The sequence below is a fragment of the Clinocottus analis genome, unplaced genomic scaffold (genome assembly GCF_023055335.1).
Source record: "Clinocottus analis isolate CAN_PGR_092001 unplaced genomic scaffold, fCliAna1.0.p SCAF_25, whole genome shotgun sequence".
NCBI lineage: Eukaryota > Metazoa > Chordata > Actinopteri > Perciformes > Cottidae > Clinocottus > Clinocottus analis.
The window spans coordinates 4,338,975-4,349,397 of record NW_027175987.1 but is presented as its reverse complement, the minus strand read 5'-3'; the positions used below and the strand labels follow the sequence as shown (position 1 = coordinate 4,349,397).

General features: G+C 41.5%; 1 protein-coding gene across 1 annotated transcript; it reads right to left on the bottom strand.

Moving 5' to 3' along the window:
• Positions 1-9,091, bottom strand: lhx4 (LIM homeobox 4). The gene is made up of 6 exons (XM_068591604.1): positions 9,013-9,091; positions 4,853-5,024; positions 2,867-3,069; positions 2,174-2,328; positions 1,234-1,405; positions 1-389 (listed from the first exon to the last, which is right to left on the bottom strand). Exons 1-6 carry the CDS (start codon positions 9,089-9,091, stop codon positions 1-3), a joined length of 1,170 nt encoding a protein of 389 aa, XP_068447705.1.
• Between the last annotated feature and the right edge of the window lie 1,332 nt (positions 9,092-10,423).

Below are 10,423 nucleotides of genomic sequence, written 5' to 3'. Positions count from 1 at the left end.
TCAAAACTGGGAATGGTCCATCTCGTCCAGCCATGAGGCGGGGCTGGTGGGGAAGTCGGGGTATCCTGTACTGCTTCCTGTGGAGAGGTCTGAGGTGGGCCCCCCAGCCATGGCCCTCAGAGCCTGTCCCACGCCACCCGGCCCGCCCTGCACCACCAGACTGTCCATGCTGAAGCCCAGGTTGTTAAGGAGAGGGGTGTGGCCGGGCAAAGATGTGATGGAGGAGGGCGACTGAGGGAGACCGTAGGGGCTTCCTGCCCGGATGTCGTGGTAGGGTTGTCCGGCTGCGTCGACAGAGAAGCTGCCGTTCAGCACCGCGCTGCTGGTCATGTCGCCGACGCTCCCGTAAAGTCCGTTGGTGTGGCCGAGATCTGACAGGACCTGGTCGTCTGTGAAGGAGAAACCAGCACTTAGCATGAGCGGTGTAAAAAGTTTGACACATCAACAGTTCTGTCAACTGCGAGCGCATTATATAGTTGTTATATTTCAATACCGTTAAGTGCTTTTATGAGAAAGATTTATTGTGCCAACATGATGTGGAAATTCACAGGTCCAGTGAGTGGACGATAAGCATGTGAGTTTTGTTGGTGAGAAAGGATGTGCTTTACTTTCTTCTCTAACAACAGAGGTCTGGATGCGTGCACAGAATATTTGTTTCCATCTCAATCCCTCCACTGAGTGGCTTCAATAACAACAATGCCCCAGAGCGCTTTCTCTCTAATTGACTAAAAGCCTCATATGCTTTATAGAGTTTCTGTCACCATGTTTTCATTCCTCATAAAAATAGCCTTCTTTTAAAAAGTGGCTTGAGGAGTTTTATGACTACCCAAAACGGGTTTTGTGAACATTAAATAACATAGGGATGTCTAAAATGTCGTTTGCATCCCAATAAGGAACGTCTCTCTTTTCCAATAAGCTTCATCATGGCAACAAACGGAGGCAGGAGAGTGCGTCAGCGGCCAGCGCTGTGAGCGGAATGTGAAATGAGAATTCTCTTTTGGATTTTCCTGACAAACAAATGAAATACTCACAAATGAATTGCAAACAAATGAATTGCCACAAAGACAGATTCAATTGCTGCTGCACCACATCATTTAGCAGCTTTTAGGCTTCCTTAATCCCATTAGCCCGACAGCATGACTGACAATTTCCTTTCAAGAATCTCTCTCTGAAGCAATAATAGATATGGACTCGGTTCGTTGACTCGGTTGAAGTTTCCCACGCGTTAAATACCTCTGAAGCTCAGTTCACTGTCGCTGAGTCCTGCGTCGTCGGCCGAGCTTTCCTTCTCCACTTTCGTTCCTCCTCGGCTACGTTTGACGCTTTTATAAAACTGGGTCCAGCGGTGTCGTCCTGCATCTTTCTTCAGCCGCTTTTCCTTTGCTCGCCGGTTCTGGAACCACACCTGATGGAAATAATAATAATCATTTATTATAATACATCTTCATTGAGTGAATATGACACCTAATATTGTTGTTCATCTTTTTAATCATCATATATAATATATATTTGTGTTCAGTTTAATCAGACATTTTGATAGAACACAAAATAGTTGAATACATGGTGGAGTTCATAACTAACTTTGCCTAAACTCACCGAGATGCACATTAAAATAAACTAAACAACTTTCACAATTTAATGCTAAATTAGCAAGAAGATGTTATTGCCTGGCAAAAAGTCATAACAAAAGGTTAAAAATAATTAAAGTCCTTACAGAAAATAAATACATATGTAAAGTTGTGTATATATATATATAAATATATATATATATATATACATATATATATATATATATATATATATATATATATATATATATATATATATATATATATATATATATATATATCCTTTAGAGGAAATATATTTGTATCCCATGTTTGCATCATGTTTTTGAAAAGCAATCTCTTCAGTTCTGAAGACTGATAATAAAGGCCTGTGTTCTTGTTTTACGTGATCTATATTTTAAACAAACATTGTGTACAGAGACCTCAGCTTGTGATCAGGTCATATGGGGCTAAAACATTTGTGACAAAGTTTATTCCCCGAACAAATGTTGATACGCTTATGATGCCCAGATATGATGTTGTCTTTTTGCAACTGCATGTTGTACAGGTTGGAGATCACATGGAGACCTGCAGTAGTCTGAATGAGAAGGAATGAAATCCTCTACCTGCACTACTCGCATGTCCAGCCCTGTCTCCGAGGACAGCTGCTCCCTGACGTGGCGTGCTGGCTTCGGAGAGTTTTTGTAGGCACTTTTGAGGGTCTCTAGCTGCTTGGCCGTGATAGTTGTCCTCGGTCGCTTGGTCCCCGCCTCTGAATCATCTGAAAACATCATTACAAGTGTGAGTGACTTCGTCTGACATTTTTCACCTTGCCTTAACAGTCAGTGCCTCTCGGCCTTCGCGTGGAATGTATGCGTGTTAAATGAAGTGAATGGTCATGTATGGAAGTGCATTATTGTCCTTGTGCGTCTGTCCCACTCCCACAGCAGAGGACATAAATCTACACAGCCGGAGTGCCAGAGGAATGGAGTTATTGGCGTCGCACCATATAAGGGCATTGCTTCACTTTACATAATCAATCACAAATGCATGAAAATCTCAGGCGCGAGTAAAGGGGAGACAGCACACACACAGCTAGACAACAAACAACATGGATCCACAGCCAGCAGTCATTTCCCTGCGTTACACAGTACACAGCTCGATTCTGATGTGGTCAAGTCAAGCCAGACTGAATAGGCCGTGTCTGACATCGAATATATTTTTAATTAAAGTTTCAACCTCTATTTTTCTTTTCAACTGAAATTTTCGGACTTGCAGCTTAAGTTGTTGCTTAATATTTTGGGTGCACGCAGACCTACCGTTTTGTTTCGCGGTCTCATAATCCACCTTGCACACCAGCCTCCCGTCCTCCATGAGGTAAAACTCGTCCCCGGTGGCCAGCTGTCGGCTGCACATGATGCAGGCGAAGCAGTGCAGGTGATACACAAAGTCCTGCGCCTTTCGCACAACCTGCGTCGGAGGGATCCCCTGTTGGCATGATGCACATTTTGTTCCAAAACGCCTGCGGGGAAGCATGAAGAAGAGGGCTGCCATTAGAACATTTGATGCAAAACTTTAGCAAGGTAGACTGACATCCTTCTCCTATTTATGCCCATTTTACAGGCTGGTGGAGATAGCGAGACCAACGGAGATTAAAACTTCACGTGCCAGACAGATATTTCTCCAACTGCAGCAAAGAATGATGGCACCATGTCTGTTTTATCAGAAGATCCAGCTGTTGTAAAGGAAAGAAATCAGCACTGGAATGCATTTCTGTTAACGATAGACCTGTCCGCAGGTTGATGGATGGAGAGGATCAATGTGGTGTGTGCACGCCTGTGTGTGTGTGTGTGTGTGTGTGTGTGTGTGTGTGTGTGTGTGTGTGTGTGTGTGTGTGTGTGTGTGTCTTTGCATGTTTATGTGTTTGCAGATGAAGTACAGAGAGCTTTGGAGGAGGAGGAGGAAGTGAAGGAGGAGGAGGAGGAAGAGGAAAAAGAGGCAGAGGAGGAGGGGTGCGCACAGTAAACACACCCTAAGGAGAACCAATAAAACACTGACTCAGGAGAGGCTTTATATCACACAACCAACCCACAGGAATAAAAAGAGCAAGGTGAAGCATCCAAATCACTACTGGTACCCATACACCACGGAATCTGTGTGTCCACACGTGTGTGTGTGTGTGTGTGTGTGTGTGGGGTATATTCCTGTGTTTCTGGATGTGCGTGTTCTGCAGTCACACACGTGTCCCTCTCCACAGTCCAGAACATACTAACATCCCCCTGCTGTCCCCCGGGGGCGGCTAACGCTGTTAGCGCTCAGTGAAGACTCCGGAGCTCTTTACATCTCATTCAAGCTTCGAGCATTAAAACCTTTCAAACATGATTTAGTAAAAAGCCTCGAACTGCTGATCCTGTTTTGGATAAAAGTCAAACTCAATTTTCCTCAGTAATGCCTCAGAAATCAAATCGTTTGAAAGACAGAAAGGGAAAGGAAAAGGGGGGAAAAAATATAAAAACAGAAATGGAGTTTTTTAGCTCTTGTTTTGAAATGTTACTTCCTCTCACCATGAAAACAGCAAATTATGAAAGATAACTATCAATATTATGAATACCATCACATACTGTGAATTATGAAATAAATCAGCAAATATTCCAGCATGGTGTCTTGAGTTGAATAATGGCATTCATGCTTAGTGATGAATGTTTAATACAAAATTAAAATTAACAATTAGACAACAATAATTATGAATTCAACCCACACCATAATAACTTCAATAAAAAATATTATAAACCTACTAGCTCTCCCTTATGTGTTTTTTTAGTTCATGAATAAAATAAAACAAGAATAGATCAAAATAAAAAATAAAATATATGATATGAGATATGAGAAACAAATTCATGCTGATGTGCTGATGGCAACTTTGTAAGAAGTAAGGGAACGTTACAGTTAGCCTCACAAGTTAAGCTAATGTTGCTAACTGTTTTTTATCAGATAGAATAAACCAGGTTGGTTGCGTAAATATAAAATATCCACGAATTATTCAAAAATGTATTTCCGCCAGTCACTTTTTTTATGTCAATTAGTGGTGAAAAGTGACCAATAGCGTACTTTCTCTTCATGGGTGAAACAGGAAGCGATGCTGAGCTGCTTTCAGATTTTCTATTTGCAAAATGTTTTACGATAACTAACTCTTTTTTTATTTATTTATTTATTTATTTCTGAAATAGAAAGCCTAAATTAAAAATTAGCACATATAAAACGTCATCACTGATGCAAAAACAAAAAAAAAGAAATGAGAAACTCACTTGAAGAAATCCTCCTTGCAGTAGACGCTTCCTGCTCGGGAGAAACATTTGTCCGCCAGCGGAGTCTGACAGTCGGCGCACTTGAGGCACTTGGAGTGCCAGTGTCGGTCCAGCACCTTCAGGATGAACTTGTCCAGGATGTGTTGGCTACAGCCGGCGCACTGAGGGATCTCTGCGGGGGGGAAGAGGAGGTCACGTCACCGTGAGCGAAGAGAGACGAGAGCAGCAATAACACATGTTTTCAGGCGAGTCCAGCGACAAGAATTTCATCCGCGTGTATTTTCATCCACATCTGAATTTTGCACATACAAACAGGCCTTTCCTTCTTCCACCATGTCCCAGTCTTGAAACAAACAAAATATATTTGACCAATCATGTGACATTTGTAATTGTGAATATTATAATAATATATTTATGATGGTATTTGTAAGGATACAAGATGTGTTTTCGAAAGCTTCTATAAGTCCAGAATTTAGATTGTCTGACCAATACATATTATATTACTATTTATTTGATTTGTATTTAATTTTATCTCTCTGGTTTCTTATTTTTAATCCTATTAAATTACGTTTTTTTTAATCACATTTGATTGGCAAAATATTATGCCATGTTTAAAAAAAAACATATAATTTATTCTACTTATGTATTTGAAGCGCTTTGTAAAATAAAGTGTCCGTCACTGTCCAAGGTGCTGAACTCGGAGCAGTTTCCCAGCCGTGCAGAGGTAAACCTGTTTTTTGAAAAACGTATTGATTTGTAATAATTGTGTTTCTCTGAAGCCTGATCGTGTCTGTGGTTGATTTTATGGGAACTATGGCAGCAAATCAGGCTCAAGATGAGGTTCGCTTTCATTTTCGTGAACACATCTGGGAAGCAGCAGCAGAATGCACAGAGATCACACAATGATTGACCCTCCAATTCCATGATAATTCTCTAATATATCGATTATCTACTGCAGTAAACCATTTCATTTTAAACCATGACCATTTCAAAAAGTTAAATGCATTCATAAATAAATGAGGGTCAAGTGTTTATTCAAGAACAAAATGTGCATTTCCTCCCATTGCTTTAAATAAGCAATGCTATGACATGTTGCACAGGAATATTATTTATTTAGTGACAGTGAATTTGTGTATTTAATCATAATTAAACGTATCCTTGTCATTCTATTTTACAGCGAGTCAATCCGAGATTTATTTTGTGAAAAAAGGCCTCGTCCTATTTAAAAATAACCTTTAATCTTCTTAAATCATTCTGGAAATAAATAGCGTTCCCCCTTAAGTCAAACATCCACATGATATCCGATAATGAAAAATCAATATCGAGACGAAATGGACCGAGCAGCCGTCAGAAAACGCCACGGGAAATACACACACACGCACACACACGCACACACACACACACACACACACACACACACACACACACACACACACACACACACGCCTACACTCGCACACGCACGCAGGCACACGCACACGCCGTGTGCCTAAAACTCATTGCAGCACTCATTGCAGCACAACATATATATATACATATATATATATATATATATATATATATATATATATATATATATATATATATATATATATATATATATATATATATATATATTCTGTTATTTTTTGCAGCTTTAATTTGAAACATTTGTGACTAAAAGGAAATACGTTTAAATGTAGCTCAGCGAAAATAATAGATTCATATTTTAGATAAGCTCACTTTTTTTGTATGGACATCTATAACTTCGGAATGTATAGCCTCAGTAAAACTCTAAAGAAAAGCGATGCACTCATTAAATATAGAGCAACATTCCTGCGCACTCACAGGCAGGACGACAGGCTTTAGAGAGGGAATACACGGAGATGATAGAAGAAATGATTGAGGGAGGATGTATATATATATATATATATATATATATATATATATATATATATATATATATATATATATATATATATATATATATATATATATATATATGAGGAGAAGTTAGAGTTAGAGGCATTTTAAATATCTAGGGTTAAGTGGTGAGTGGATGAAGCTGAGCACCAAGAGAAGTAGTGCTGAAAGGAAAGCTGCACGATCTTGGCAGCGACAGAAGGTCCACCGTCCAGCTTCAGTGTGTGTGTGTGTGTGTGTGTGTGTGTGTGTGTGTGTGTGTGTGTGTGTGTGTGTGTGTGTGTGAGAGAGAGAGAGAGAGAGAGAGAGAGAGAGAGTACACCTCGTGTATTCCAGAGGTCCTCCTATCTCTTGCTACCACTCTCCACTCTTTCAATTCATTCTTCAATTCCGTCTCATCACCTCCGTCATTTCACACAGGAAGTGAAACACCTTTTCAGAGATGCCCAATGGCCAAACTACTTTCACAGGGTTTTTTCTTCTTTTTTTCTTCTTCTTCTTCTGTATAAGTGCAGTCTGGCAGCGTCTCGTACTTTCAATTGTCAAATGATTTGTGGTAATTAACCGTGAAATAAACACTTTATATCCCAGACTAATAGCCTGCAGGTTAAGGTGTTTGGGTGTAATTGAGTCAGCAGAGCATTCTGTCCACGATATCAAATACATGTTGAAATAAATGTGCTGTTTCTTTTATTACTGGAATAATCCAGGTTTAAATCCAGAATGCATGCTGGTCCTGCAGGGGGCTGAGTAGCAGGATCTTTATCCAATCTTTTAATCTGCCTCGATTTATAAAATTAAAGAGCATAAGCCGACCACATATAGTCTCTTTTATTGTGGTCAGGTTTAAATACTTTGCTGAACAGGCTCCGTCTCTACAATGACACCATGGTCTAGTTCATCTCCACCTTTCCATGTGTGTTTTACACTAAATATAAGGCTATATATATATATATATATATATATATATATATACATATATATACATATATATACATATATATACATATATATATATATATATATATATATATATATATATATATATATATATATATATATATATTGGGATATTTGTGGTTATTTGGAAGCCAAGTGTGTATTTTTTTAAGTGTGAATTTACCCCTAAATATGTGCTACAGAAATAAACTATTTGGACCAAAACGTGTTTCAAAAGTGTTTTGAAAACCAAGGAGCAGTCCAGTAATTCTCTTACCATATTGTTGTTGTTTTTTAGGTAGCCTATTAGAGCAGGTCCATCTGTACATTTGACTAACTCACATATCAATAATTAGGTCAGAGCAGAGATGTATCCCATTGCATTTCTACCTCAACTGCACGATCAGATTATAAAGGGCCTGAGACAGATTAACAAACCGGGACGAACAGATGTAAGGAAATTCTCGCCTTTGATGCCGGAAGGTTGAAAATGCAATAAGATGCTGACAGATAACTGTGATCATTATTTGGTCCCATCCCGAATAAATGATGACACCATCGAACTATAATACTAATTAAATTCTTCTTGACTGTAAAAACACAAACGACTGATATGTAGGCCTTGTTTTAAAGACACCCCCCCTCCCCCCTCAAAAAAAAAGACTTAAAAAAAAAACAACGTATCCGTATCCGGCAGTTATTTGAGCCAGTAATGAGTGTCAATCAAAGTCAGTGTGTATTTGTCTGATGGGTGATGACAACTGCGTCTGATCTCTTGACCATGCAGTCTCGTTTACAAATTAACAGCTGCCTGCAGGCTCAGTGTGAGCCCAGCAACCTGACGGGGGAGAGGCAAAGTTTGAGGCCAAGCTGGGAAATGAAATACTGTTGCTTTAAATAACAGAAATAACCTCTTTTCCCTCCCAAGGATGATGGGATAAAAACACCAAAGTGACATCGTCTGCACTCAGTGGTGCATCCTATTGCACACTCCAGTCCAGTGAGGCTGTGGAGATTAATTGGACATGCGGGATGGCCATTGCTTGGCATTGAGGCCAATACTCTGTATTATTTAAGACTCATATGCTCGTTGAAATATAAGCAGCATGACACATCATTGGCCTGTACGTGACAATATAAGACAGAGGGGTTCAGCCTGCCCTCCTCATCCTCTTCCTCTTCCTCGGCCGAGTTGTACTGTCACTGAACCCGCTCTCCCGGCAGCAGAAAACCCCGCAGCACAAGTCGCACTCACCAACCGGTTTCCAGATTGATAATCGAAGAGGGTGAAACAAACAAACAAACAAAAAGGGTCTTACGTTGCAGTGGCACTCCGAGAATCTCCGGTAAACTCTTCACGGGACTCTCTGTCGATAGGACCGCCGCACTTTGCATCATCGTGATCCAAACCGGGAGACAAACGCACGCACATACACCCGCAACACGGTGGGCGCACTCCCCCGTCCTGTCTTCTGGAGAAAAAAAAAAAAGTATGATGATGCTGATGTCGAGGCCTCGCTCCTCTCTGTGGGGTGAGCTCTCCTCGCTGTCCCGCCAAAGCCTCTATCCCCGTTAGACGTCTAATTCCCGGGATGGTGTCCGTGCCGTGCCGTGCCGAGCTGTTTTGGAGTGAATCAGACAGGCTGCGAGGTCCGTTCAGCGCTGCAGGGGCGGCGGGGTCTGACGTCACCGCGGCAGAGGCTCACCGGGGGCCAATGGGAGCGCAGGAAGAGGAGGCCCCCAGGGCGGAAAGCATCCTCCATAGGTGTACGAGAGAGGAGGAGAAAGGAGAGGAGGAGAGGCGTCTAACATGCTCTATGAAAATGTCTCGAGAGAGGCGGGACCTTGTTCCCGTGGAGACCATAAATAGCTCACTGCAGTGGCTCCTGGAGGGGCCCCGGGCCAGCTGGGCTCCCTCTGGGAAGGAGGAGGAAGTCATAATGCAGCCAGGAATATGAGGAATGGTTCACTTTTATTTTAGGGACTAACAATAAGACAAGTAAAAAAGAAAATGTGAGAGTTGTCCTTTCCCTGCTGCTCATCCAGTATGAGAGAGTATTTAGCCTTTATGGGACACTTTAAATATGATTTCCTTCTTTCTTTTCTTCTTTCATTAAGCTTGAATGTGTATTTAAGTTTAAATGGGCACGTGCTTTTAACTATAAAACGTGCAAGCAGAACATGAAATTAAAGGTTTCATATTTTCCCTAAAAAGATGAAGTTGTTTTCCCTTGAGGAAAACAAACAAGCAGCTCTCTATACCAGTTTAAATATCCGTTGACGGTGAAAAGATGCCACTCACAGCTATGGGAGAAAAAGTGAAACCACACCACAGGAGGGACGTTATTACACGTCTGAGTCCAATTCACAGCACCTTCACCTGCACGAGCTGCACTCTCTCCGGGCCGCGTGCCCGTGCAGCTGGATCTCCCTCCCTGACAGGTGGGATTAGGAGTCTGGGCGCAGTCCTCCTGACACTGTTCATTTTGAAACCCATCGTCTGAGACTGCTCTCCCGGATAAGATATTCCCCCCGGAGGCCTGCTAGTTCAAGCTAGATGAACTCAATCTTCGCTTCCAATTTACTTCAAGCTTGGAAAGAAAAGCACACAGCGGCGCGTTCACGCCGGTCCGCCTCCAAACCAACGCAGGTAGTTTCCATCAGAGTCCGTCTGCAGCTCCCCGGTGAATGTGTGCAGCTCACGGCATCTGCAGACACATCTGGATGCAG

Excerpts from the sequence above, each read along its gene's own strand:
- lhx4 (XM_068591604.1), bottom strand. The coding sequence starts at position 9,091 with ATGATGCAAAGTGCGGCGGTCCTATCGACAGAGAGTCCCGTGAAGAGT. Across the intron at positions 5,025-9,012 it reads TCTCGGAGTGCCACTGCAAC|AGATCCCTCAGTGCGCCGGC; the intron begins GTAAGACCCTTT and ends TCCCCCCCGCAG. Across the intron at positions 390-1,233 it reads CAGTGAACTGAGCTTCAGAG|ACGACCAGGTCCTGTCAGAT; the intron begins GTATTTAACGCG and ends TCTCCTTCACAG.